The sequence below is a fragment of the Bufo bufo genome, chromosome 3 (assembly GCF_905171765.1).
Source record: "Bufo bufo chromosome 3, aBufBuf1.1, whole genome shotgun sequence".
NCBI classification, from domain to species: Eukaryota; Metazoa; Chordata; class Amphibia; order Anura; family Bufonidae; genus Bufo; species Bufo bufo.
The window spans coordinates 174,402,665-174,415,786 of record NC_053391.1 but is presented as its reverse complement, the minus strand read 5'-3'; the positions used below and the strand labels follow the sequence as shown (position 1 = coordinate 174,415,786).

The window sequence follows — 13,122 nt, the reverse complement described above, 5'->3', positions numbered from 1 at the left end:
GTTCATATTATTGCCAAAGTTACAGATTGGTATCATTAGAGACTTTGTGAACCTGCCAGCAAGAAGCGTAACCAAAACTGGATATTCTACAGAAACACTTCATATGGTCACCATGGGCTGGAGCTCACTTGACAGCTCTTATTATTACAATTGTACATACCCTTTCTTCTGAGGAGGCCTTCTCATCCAAGTTGTTAAGGGCATTTTCCACCCGAGCTAACCTTCCAGATAGTGACAACAGTAGATTCACAATTTTTTCCAGATCACCAATGAACATTCGAAACTTGTCAAACTCATTCGGTTTGCAGACTTCTTTCACTATGATCTCAACTTCCTCCCCTAAAGCATTGTTACACTGGATGTCCTCTAAGAGAGTTTCTCGAGCTTCACGTAGAACTTGCAGCTTCTTGCTGATGCTGTCGATGAGTTCTTGCTGTGGTCAGCAGAGAGAGAAAAAAAACAGGTTCAAGAATGTCGTCATCTGGAGAATATAAAGTACATTAATATTCAACAACACAAGATGACTGTAGGAAAATCTCATACAGATAAACCTATGCAGATGTGCCCTAAAACTGTAAATCTGTATTTCTATATGGGACAGAAAAAAGGAATTTTAAATGGAATATTTAAAATACAACTCACTGTTCCACAACTGACAGCTGGCCAAACCCACCAATTTTGGCAAGACTGACTGACCACCTTATGTGTACAGGTGCCTTCCGATGGCAGATATCAGGGGAGATAAGGATCGGGCAGCTCAATTTCAGAATCTTGCTGCGGCTTTTCTTTTCTCTCACTACTTAGGGCACATGCACACTTGGCCGAGCATTTACGTGTATGGAGGTCTCAGAAAACAGCTACCTAAGGCCTCTGGCCACCCTTAGGCTAATTTCACATCGTTAGGGCTCATGCACACGACCATATGCGGGACAATAGTACCGCGGGCAGCCCGATGCACACAGCATCATAGTAACCTATGATGCTGTGCGTTCCCGTGCGCACGATGTATGCCGCTCCGGGACATATGGCCCGCTCACGGACTGTATGTCTCAGAGGGCATACGGTCGTGTGCATGAGCCCTTAGTATTTTGCATCAGTATTTGTAAGCCCTAAACCAAGAATGGAACCTACAGAGATACAGATCTGTGCCTCTTCTCTGTTTTGGACCCACTCCTGGTTATGGCGTACAAATACTGACTGTGTGAGAGTGGCCTTAGTCTTTAATCTCATGAATATCTAATCTGTCTGTCTAGTTGTCTAACTATCTAGACTCAGTGCAAATCTAAAGGTCTCTTATTTGGAATGAATGTTCAAACGAAAACTCGTTCACGATAATCGGCCCATGTAAAGGTAGAGCCAAGGGGGGCGGGGCCTGATGGCGCATGGAGTAAGACGCGGGTCTCCAGTGCTCTGGTCACGATCCTGTCATTAATTGCTCAACGGCCGTTTCTAACAAGCGGCACAAGCAACACAGACCTTCCTAAAAGCTTCTGGGACAGAGATTTACCTACCGCGGGGTCCAACATGTCGGGGAAAAGAGGCAAAACACCGCTCAGATCGGAGCGAGAGGAGCGGATCCAAGATGGCGCCGGGGAAGCAGACGCGGCTGACATGCTGACCGCGGTAAGCCAGGGAGCAGCAGCGTGGCTGGAAAGATTTGCCCACAAGCCTCAGAAGTCCCTGAGGGGCACATGGGGTGATACGGAGGGGTGTAATTTGGCCGCAGAAGAGGAGATCATAACACCGGAGGGCTACTCTGAGGAGGAACAGCAACCTCTGTCCCCACATAATGCTGTGTCTGGCCATCAAAGTAAAAGCTCTGTGAAGTGCAGTCATGTGATTGAGGCAGCAGAGCCAACATTAAAAGATATAATGGCAGCGATCGCAAGCTGCAACGCCACGCTTAATACCATGAATATACATATTGGGAGCCTGAACGAGGACATAGCGATAATTCGCCATGACTTACACAAAGTGACGGACAGAACTACAGAGGTGGAACGGAGGGTGTCCGATCTAGAAAATGGCGCCAAAACGCTACATGATACCGGTAAAACAACAGTTAAAGATATAGCGGCGCTGTATGCCAAAACCGACGATCTTGAAAATCGCTCACGTCAAAACAATATTCGGCTAGTGGGGGTGCCGGAGAAAACAGAGGGTCAGCATCCCACAGAATTCATAGAAAAGTGGATTGCTGAGAAATTCCAAGACAAGGGCCTCTCTGAGCTATATGCAGTTGAACGAGCACACCGTGCTCCAACCCGACTACTACCACCCGGTCGTCCACCTCGTCCAATACTTGCTAAGATCCTACACTATAGGGACAGAGACACTATACTTAGAGCCTCTAGAACCCATCCTGACCTGAAGATCAATGGGGTACAGATCTCTATCTTTCCCGATTATTCATCGGAGGTACAGAAAAAGAGAGCCCGCTTTGTGGATATAAAGAGGAGACTCCGTGACCTACAAGTCCAGTATTCTATGATGTTCGTAGCCAAGCTGAGAGTGGTGGCTTATGGTGCTGCAGTATTTTTTGAAGACCCAGATGCGGCACTGAAGTGGTTGGACCAGAATGAACGTCGACTGAGGAGCCAGAACGTGGACACTTGAAGTATATACCCACTACCAGGCAGTCTGTGATGTTTAAGTGGAACGGTCTGCATATCATATATATACAGCTGTTGATTAAGTTCAGTTGTCTCAGGCCTGTTGCTGGAGACGTACACTGGGTTGAGCGTGCATTAGACTGAAGCTCCCCGGTAATATCGCAGTCCTAAGGGCCAGGGTGTACGGGACTGTACATTGTTGTGGACACTGTTGGGCCAGGTTTTTTCGATTGGCCCTAGGTTTCAGAAGATATCTTGTCTCATATACAAGTGGGTGGGGGGAGGGGGTTATGTGGTGTTGGTGATCTGCAACAGGTAAATGTACAACGCTATATTCCAGCAGGAGAGGGTGCGGGTTCTGTTTATGGACGGCTCCTCCTTTACTGGATGTGGGTAATAAGGCATCTGCTTAGACAGTTATATAACCGAATAAAATATGATGGGGACAGCCATAAGGATACTTAGTTGGAATGTGAGGGGAATGGCGGATGCCACCAAACGACAGGGTATCTTTCAATATTTGTCACGATTTCAACCTGCGATCTGCTATTTACAGGAGATGCACATGACCAAGCAAAGAATACATTTAATGAATAAGGCATGGATGGGGTACTCTGTGCATTCAGTCTTCTCCTCATATTCTAGGGGGGTTAGTATTTTGGTCAATAGAAATGTGAAATTTGAGTGTCTGAAAGAATGTGTAGATTCAGAAGGTAGATTTATAGGAGTTCATTGTATTTTGAAGGAGTGAGAATGGTACTAGCGACAATCTACATACCTCCTCCTTACTCTTCGGTACCTCTGAGATTGTTGCTGGAATTTTTGGCAGACTATCCAGAAATTCCAGTGCTGATAGTTGGAGATTTCAACAATGCATTAAGCAAAACTTTAGACAGATGCCATGTAGCAGTAAGAGATGGAATTAATAACGAAACTCCCTTTGGAAGGCTAATAAAGGAAGTAGGGCTGACAGACGTGTGGAGAGAGGCACACCCTGGAGACAAACAGTACTCGTGTTTCTCATCGACCTATAGCTCCCTGTCGAGAATAGATATGGGTCTGGCGAATACCCACATGTACCCGCTTGTCCGGAAATAGGAGTATTTAGCCAGGTCTTTATCAGACCATTCTATATTTAGTGTACAAATTGATATTTCTGGGGAAGCCAGGCCGGGGATGAAGTACTGGCGTATAAACGCTTTTTGGTTGACACTGATAGGGGACACTACTGATATAGCACAATCCCTGAGGGAATATTTTCAATATAATGAAGGTTCGGCCTCTATACATACAGTATGGGAGGCTATGAAAGCCTTTCTTAGAGGAACTCTGATTAAGACCATTAGTAAGATTAAATCTCGTTCTAAAGAAAAAGATATACAAGCACATGCAGATATGAGGCTGGCAGAGGAAGCCTTTGTAAATGCACCTTCTACGGAGACGAGCAATCAGTTGAAAACCAAGCAGGAGGATTTGAGGTGTCATCTCCTGCAGGTGGCCGAGAGGAAGCGTCTCTTCTATAAACAACAATTTTTTGGGAAGGAGAGAAAGTGGGACATATGCTCTCAATAATAGCCAAAGCGCAGCAGGGTTCTCCGTTTATTACAGGTCTGGTTGACTCTAGTGGAGTCTTGAGAAGGGATACTGGGAGTATTCTAAATATATTAGGAGACTTTTACTCTTCCCTATACTCATCTAAGACAGCATGTACTGACTCTGATATTGACGGGTTTCTGCAGGGTTTGGATCTTCCTCGGTTGTCGCAGGAGGATAGGTCGTTACTGGATGCCCCGATTGAATTGGAGGAATTAAAGGGATTCTGTCACCTCGTATAACACAAATTCAGATTTTAAACCAGTCATGCTCCACAGCTCACCTTGAATCGGCTGTGCTGTTTTTTATTGTAATCCGTCCAGCAGTTTTGCAGAAAAACGACTTTTATAAAACCCTGAAGGTGCCCAGAGGGGCGTTATGTTCCCCTTTGTGTGCCCAGTAACGCCCCTCTTACAGTGCCCAAAACGCCCACAGCGTCTCATCCTTCTCCTCCCCCTCCCTGACGGCCGAGCGAAGTCTCGCGCAGACGCAGTACCGACTGAGGGCAGGAGCTTCATCGTCGTCACTGGGCATGCGCCGAGCCCAGTGACGTCTGATGCTCGCGCTAGACTTCGTTCGGCTGTCAGGGAGGGGGAGGAGAGGGATGAGACGCTGTGGGCGGTTAGGGATTCTGGAGGAAGGCGTTTTGGGCACTGTAAGAGGGGCGTTACTGGGCACACAAAGGGGAACATAACGCCCCTCTGGGCACCTTCAGGGTTTTATAAAAGTAGTTTTTCTGCAAAACTGCTGGACGGATTACAATAAAAAACAGCACAGCCGATTCAAGGTAAGCTGTGGAGCATGACTGGTTTAAAATCTGAATTTGTGTTATACGAGGTGACAGAATCCCTTTAAGGGTAGCAATGGGTTCCATGGCCAACGATAAAGCGCCGGGATTTGACGGTCTCCCTGTGGAGCTATACAAGGCTTTCGCGGACACATTGCTCCCTGAGGTGTTGAAAGTATTAAACCACTCTTTAGAAGTGGGTGAGCTACCGTCCTCCATGCAGGAGGCGTTGATAGTGGTCATTCCCAATCCAGATAAGGACCATTCGCTGCCCGACTCCTATAGACCGATTTTATTATTATCAACAGATGTTAAGATGCTGGCGAAGGTCTTGGCCAATCGTCTCTCTAAAGTTATATTATCCATTATACACCCAGACCAGACTGGTTTTATGCCCCAAAAATCGACTGCAATTAATATAAGAAGAGTCTTTACTAGTCTACAAATACCCACTGATAATGTGGGGGACAGGGCTATATTTTCTTTGGACTCGGCCAAGGCCTTCGACAGTATAGAGTGGCAGTTCCTGTGGCGTAAATTAGAGCAGGGCTGTGGAGTCGGTAGATAAATGGTCCGACTCTGACGCCTCAGTTTTTGGTACTTCCGACTCCTCTGTATTTAATATAGGAATGTATTTTATACATTCCTTGAAGGAAAGAAAGGCAACATACATGTCATTACCACAGAACTACTGGCTAGGAAGCTGCTGCCTTCTCCTTTGTATGCTGATCTTCTGCTGAAGATAGGGCAGTGGGAGGATCCAGGAAGGGGCATTTATTGTAAAACATGATTTCCCTAGTAGAATCCCATAGTCATGTTTAAAGTTTAAGCTAACAATCTGAGTTTACAAGTTTTTATAGCCTTAGCTGAATGACAGCAGTTTTTCAAATGGTTTACAGCTTCAGTCTTGAACTATTGACTATCCATTCCCTTCACTTATACAAGTGTCTCTAGTCCTGCAAAAAACATATTTACTTAATCAGTTATCAGTGAGAGGCTAGGTTAACCATGGGCGTTGCGTTCCCTGTAACAGCGGAACACAACACAATGGAAGGTATAAGTATTGCCGCTCCTTAACTGTGCGTTGCGTGCCATATAGTGAAGCATATGAAAAGCATGCTTCTTCATGGTCACTTAACGTGTTCATTTGCAGTAACGTGACGCACTGCATGCATTGGCCTTTATTCTTACAGTAGAGAAGTACCGTATTTTTCGCAAAAGTGGGGGAAAAATAGCAGTGCGTCTTATGGGGCGAATGCTGCGACCGTCCGGTGAATAGGCTGAGAGGGAGGAGGGGCTGGGGGCCGGCATCTCTTTCTGTAATGGCAGCGGGGCCCGGTGCAGTCACTGTATTCTACTACACCGGGCCCCGCTCACTGTAGTATACGGTAATCATATCTAACTTGTGGGTATTGTTAAAGTATTCCAATCATCTTAAATCTAGCGCTGTACTACTTACTACTAACTTCTTGGCAGTCAGGAGGCCGGGTGGGCGCTCGTAGCGTAGCTCACTACGTTACGCTCCTGCTCCGCCCACTTTATGAATGAAGCAGGCATCGAGCCCTGCTGCCATTACAGAAACAGATGCCGGCCCCCATTTACTACACAGGGACACTGTTATGGGGGGGATCTGTGGATGACACATAAGATAAGATGCTATATATGTGTCATCCACAGATGCCCCCACAATGATCCCCCATAACAGTGCCACCCACAGATGCCCCCATAACAGTGCCACCCACAGATGCCCCCATAACAGTGCCACCCACAGATGCCCCCATAACAGTGCCACCCACAGATGCCCCCATAACAGTGCCACCCACAGATGCCCCCATAACAGTGCCACCCACAGATGCCCCCATAACAGTGCCACAGATGCCCCCATAACAGTCCCACCCACAGATGCCCCCATAACAGTGCCACCCACAGATGCCCTCATAACAGTGCCACCCACAGATGCCCTCATAACAGTGCCACCCACAGATGCCCCCATAACAGTGCCACCCACAGATGCCCCCATAACAGTGCCACCCACAGATGCCCCCATAACAGTGCCACCCACAGATGCCCCCATAACAGTGCCACCCACAGATGCCCCCATAACAGTGCCACCCACAGATGCCCCCATAACAGTGCCACCCACAGATGCCCCCATAACAGTGCCACCCACAGATGCCCCCATAACAGTGCCATCCACAGATGCCCCATAACAGTGCCATCCACAGATCCCCCATAATAGTGTCATCCACAGACCACCATTAGTTCAAAACCCACCAAAAGCACACCTTTTGGTTCAAAATATTTTTTTTCTTATTTCCCTCCTCAAAAACCTAGGTGCGTCTTATGGGCAGGTGCGTCTTATAGGGCAAAAAATACGGTAATTATAACTTTTTGTGAATTGGGACATTTAAACTTGCTTTTTTTATTTTTTATTCCAATTTGAATCTAGTAGGAGTCGGAGTTGGTTCATTTTTTGCCGACTCCAGGTACCCAAAATTGCCTCCGACTCCTCGACTCTGACTCCACAGCCCTGCTTTAGAGCATATGGGATTTGGGGGCACGTTCATTTCATGGGTGACAGTGTTATATTCTAACCCCAAAGCGAGTATTAGGGCGAATGGAGGTGTGTCTGCGAAATTCCATTTGAGGAGGGGCACACGCCAGGGGTGCCCATTGTCGCCCCTATTTTCAGTGGCGATAGAACCTTTGGCAGCGGCAATACGCAAATCCCCTAATATCCATAGCTTTAGGTATGGGGAGGTGCAAAACAAAGTGGCGATGCTAAAAGTTGTATCATGATATATGCTAAGGGTCTGAGTTCGGACCAAGTTTGTATGTGTTATTAGGAAAACATGTCATTGCTATACTATGCTGTAAGATTGTATTATTACGGTAATTGGCGATGTTAATAAAAAGGATCTGATAAAAAAAAAAAAGGTAGAGCCAATCTCCTGATGAATGAGCAAATGCAAAAGCAATGTTGATGTGGACACCAAAATCATTGTTTCAAAGGAAACAATAAATGTACATTGGGACAAGTGATCGCAGCAGATATCGCTCGTACTTATAAATGCAGCTCTGATGAGAAGGGAATTATCATGAAAAAAACCACTGCCTGCTCAGTCAGCCTGTGTAAATGGACCTTGAATATTTATATCTGAATGTCAGACTCCCACAAGGTGCTGTCATTTGGTGCACTCATCATTCAGAGTGCAAATATCAACCACAGAATGGCATCCCCACCACTATATGCAGTCCACAAAATACCTCTAATATCCAAATGCCACCATATGGATCTATATAATACATGCAATCAATCGTCATACACCAGTATACAGTGATGAAGCATTTCGTGCTTAACCTCTAGCTTACTGCTGCACGACTATATACGCCTGGTAAGGAAGGGGGTAAACACTCCGGTAATTCAGCTGTTGATTACATCTAAGGCAATAAAGGGGTTAATGGTAACTTCCCTTATGGTTTAGAGCAGGGATGCTAAACCTGCGGCTCTCCAGCTGTTGCAAAACTACAACTCCCACCATGCCCTGCTGTAGGATGTTAGCTGTAGGCTGTCCTGGCATGCTGGGAGTTGTAGTCTTGCAACAGCTGCAGGGCTGCAGGTTGAGCATCCCTGGTCTAGAGTGATGAAAGAGTTAAAGTGGTTGCCCATGGGAAAAATATACTATTAAAATGTTTCAGCATGGTGAAAAGAAATCAAAAGAAAAACATACTCCGCCATCCTCTGCCACTCCCGTTTCAGGGAGGCCCAGAGTCTCTGCCATTTTCTACCTCCTGCTGTAGTGGTGACGTACTGGCAAAGGGACATGTGAGCGCTGCAGCCAATCACTGGCTACAAGACTGGCTGCAGTGGTCATATGTCCCTCTGTCCGGCGAGTTTACCTTTTCTTTCTTTATTTTTACCATACGGAGATGTTATAAAAATAATTTTCCCCTGGACAAACCATTAAATGTATTGTCACTGCCAGTAAAGAGTGTAAGAAAGGGGTTAAAACTAGCCCTGGTGGTTAAAGGCAGTGAAAGGGCAATTAGAGACCTCTCTGGTGCACTTGTGTGTAAATGGGGTTTAATGCATAAATCCCTGGTGTCTAGGGTAGTAAGGGGTTAACAGAGAGATCCCTGGCAGTGCAGGGTTATGAAAGGTTTAATGGAGACATCCCTAAGCATCCTTCTATAGATTCATTCTGGGTAGGAACGGGTTTTCTTTCATTGCCCTTGGAAAAGAATGGCGGCAGTGATGCTTTACAATGGCAGGTTTTATTTAGCTCAGAGACCACAGTATAGTAAGTCTTTTCAGGGATGAGCTGGCCTGGCCTGTGCTCGGCCCGGAGAGGACAATGTACTATAGCTGGGGCATGGAGAATTCCTCATCAGTTAATTAGCTTGTCTCATAAAATGAGTTCCCCGGCCTTTGTGATTCTAGAAGAAAACACCACGTTCTCCTGGTTAAGAGTCGGAAGATGGAAATTGTCCAAATGAACACCGCTGTCACTTCCCTTCACCACGGTACAATGCCGTGTGATCACCTGACTTGTGCAAACATTTTTTAGGATCTCAATACTAGAGGAAAACGCTTTAGTTTTGTCCCAATTCATTGTCAATGGGGACAAAACTGAACTGAACGGAACGGAGTGCTCCAAAATGCATTCCGTTCCATTTGGTTGCGTTCCCAAAGCGGACAGAAAAACTATGCAAGCAGCGTTTTTGAGTGCGTGATGGGATGAAGAGCAAGACGGATTCGGCATGAAGCCCACTGTAAGTCAATGGTGCTGGATCCCTTTTTCTCGGACATAAAAGAAAACAATGGTGTTCATGACGGATCCATCTTGGGTGTTTTAGAGATAATACAACCGGATCAGTTCGTAAAGGATGCAGATGGTTGTATTATCATGACGGAAGTGTTTTTGCTGAACCCTGCCGGATCCAGCAAAAACACAGATGTGAAAGTAGCCTAAATACTCAATATATGACAAGTGACGCCCCCTCATGTGAGGTCTATAGTCTCCAACCTGCAGATTTCCAAATGCAATGTCATGCCCATTTAACTACCTTCTTCTCATATAGATTGTGGTCCAGCTCGTCCTCAGAGCTCTCCTCGTTGTGCTGATGTTCCTGCATATCTTTCATTTTAATAAGGAGCTCGGCTTTCGGTGCAGACGTGCTGTAGTATGTGGAGCTGGTGGTCAGAGAGATGGCGGCGGCGGTGGCGGCTGCTTTATTGGGATCTTCTTTTCTGTGGAAAATAAAATTCATGTTTTTACTGAGATTACAAACTACGTCATCTATCCATATAAGGCCTCATGCACACGACCGTTGTGTGCATCCGTGGCCGTTGTGCCGTTTTCCGTTTTTTTTCGCGGACCCATTGACTTTCAATGGTTCCGTGGAAAAAACGGAAAATGCACCGTTTGGCAGCCGCATCCGTGAGCCGTGTTTCCTGGCCGTGAAAAAAATATGACCTGTCCTATTTTTTTCACGGCCAACGGTTCACGGACCCATTCAAGTCAATGGGTCCGTGAAAGAACAGGGATGCACACAAGATTGGCATCCGTGTCCGTGATCCGTGGCCGTAGGTTAGTTTTTATACAGACGGATCCGAAGATCCATCTGCATAAAAGCTTTTTCAAAGCTGAGTTTTCACTTCGTGAAAACTCCGAACCGACAGTATATTCTAACACAGAAGCGTTCCCATGGTGATGGGGACGCTTCTAGTTAGAATACACTACAAACTGTGTACAAGACTGCCCCCTGCTGCCTGGCAGCACCCGATCTCTTACAGGGGGCCGTGATCAGCACAATTAACCCCTTCAGGTGCGGCACCTGAAGGGGTTAATTGTGCTGATCACGGCCCCCTGTAAGAGATCAGGGCTGCCAGGCAGCAGGGGGCAGACCCTCCCCCCCCCCCCTCCCCAGTTTGAATATCATTGGTGGCCAGTGCGGCCCCCCCCCCTCCCTCTATTGTAATAAATCGTTGGTGGCACAGTGTGCGCCCCCCCCCCCTCCCTCCCGCTATTGTAATAATTCGTTGGTGGCACAGTGTGCGCCCCCCATCGGCCCCCCCTCCCTCTATAGCATTAACAACATTGGTGGCCAGTGTGCGGCCTCCCATCTCCCCCCCCATCATTGGTGGCAGCGGAGTTCCGATCGGAGTCCCAGTTTAATCGCTGGGGCTCCGATCGGTAACCATGGCAACCGGGACGCTACTACAGTCCTGGTTGCCATGGTTACTTAGCAATAGTACAATAGTAGAAGATTCATACTTACCTGCTCCAGGCTGCTGCTGCGATGTTCGTGTCCGGCCGGGAGCTCCACCTACTGGTAAGTGACAGGTCTGTGCGGCGCATTGCTAAATGAACTGTCACTTACTAGTAGGAGGAGCTCCCGGCCGAACACGAACATCACAGCTCCCAGGTAAGTATGAATCTTGTACTATTGCTAGTAACCCGCTGCCACCAATGATCGGGGGGGGGGGGGCGGCGCAAGATGGGAGGCCGCACACTGGCCACCAATGTTGTTAATGCTATAGAGGGAGGGGGGCCAATAATTGCCACCAACGATTTATTACAATAGAGGGAGGAAGGGGGGGCGGGGGGGGGCACACTGTGCCACCAACGAATTATTACAATAGAGGGAGGAAGGGGGGGGGGGGCGCACACTGTGCCACCAACGATTTATTACAATGGAGGGAGGAAGGGGGGGGGGCCGCACTGGCCACCAATGATATTCAAACTGGGGAGGGGGGGGGGGGGTCTGCCCCCTGCTGCCTGGCAGCCCTGATCTCTTACAGGGGGATATGATAGTACAATTAACCCCTTCAGGTGCGGCACCTGAGGGGTTAATTGTGCTGCTCACGGCCCCCTGTAAGAGATCGGATGCTGCTAGGCAGCAGGGGGCAGTCATGTACACAGTTTGTAGTATATTCTAACTAGAAGCGTCCCCATCACCATGGGAACGCCTCTGTGTTAGAATATACTGTCGGAAATGAGGTTTCACGATCTAACTCATATCCGACAGTATATTCTAACATAGAGGCGTTCCCATGGTGATGGGGACGCTTCAAGTTAAAATATACCATCGGATTGGAGAAAACTCCGATCTGATGGTATAAAAGGGACTCCGGACTTTACATTGAAAGTCAATGGGGACGGATCCGTTTGAAATGGCACCATATTGTGTCAACGTCAAACGGATCCGTCCCCATTGACTTGCATTGTAATTCAGGACGGATCCGTTTGGCTCCGCACGGCCAGGCGGACACCAAAATGACTTTTTTTTTCATGTCCGTGGATCCGCCAAAAATCAAGGAAGACCCACGGACGAAAAAACGGTCACGGATCACGGACCTACGGACCCTGTTTTTGCGGACTGTGAAAAAAAACGTTCGTGTGCATGAGGCCTAAAGCTATCTTTCCATCTATCGTATACATCTAACCTACCTAACTATCTTAACTATCTTTCTATTTTATCTTTCTATCTTATCTATCTTTTATAGATCTACTTAAGGCTACTTTCACACTAGCGTTCGGAGCGGATCCGTCTGATGTTTCATCAGACGGATCCGCTCCGATAATGCAGACGTTTGCATCCGTTCAGAACGGATCCGTCTGCATTATAACTTAGAAAATTTTCTAAGTGTGAAAGTAGCCTGAGCGGATCCGTTCAGACTTTACATTGAAAGTCAATGGGGAACGGATCCGCTTGAAGATTGAGCCATATGGTGTCATCTTCAAGCGGATCCGTCCCCATTGACTTCCATTATAAGTCTGGACGGATCCGCTCGCCTCCGCACGGCCAGGCGGACACCCGAATGCTGCAAGCAGCGTTCAGGTGTCCACTCACTGAGCGGAGCGGAGGCTGAACGCTGGCAGGCGGATGCATTCTCAGTGGATCCGCCTCCACTGAGAATGCATTAGGGCCAGACGGATGCGTTCGGGGCCGCTCGTGAGCCCCTTCAAACGGAGCGCACGAGCGGACACCCGAACGCTAGTGTGAAAGTAGCCTTATCTATTCTATTTTATGTATCGCATCTATCCATCTACAATGAATACAACACAATGCCTTCTGATCTGAGCAGTGATAGACATGTGGCATCAAAGAGGTTCTGAAAGACAT

General features: G+C 47.3%; 1 protein-coding gene across 2 annotated transcripts in view; it reads right to left on the bottom strand.

The window, feature by feature from the left end:
* SHROOM2 (shroom family member 2) overlaps positions 1–13,122 on the bottom strand; it is a 187,723-nt gene that overhangs the window by 834 nt on the left and 173,767 nt on the right. For both annotated transcript variants that reach the window (XM_040423762.1, XM_040423763.1), the window contains 2 exons: positions 10,060–10,243; positions 161–433 (listed from right to left, as the gene is read on the bottom strand). In XM_040423762.1, coding sequence (XP_040279696.1) covers positions 161–433; positions 10,060–10,243 — 457 coding nt within the window. The remainder of the gene's footprint in view (positions 1–160; positions 434–10,059; positions 10,244–13,122) is intronic.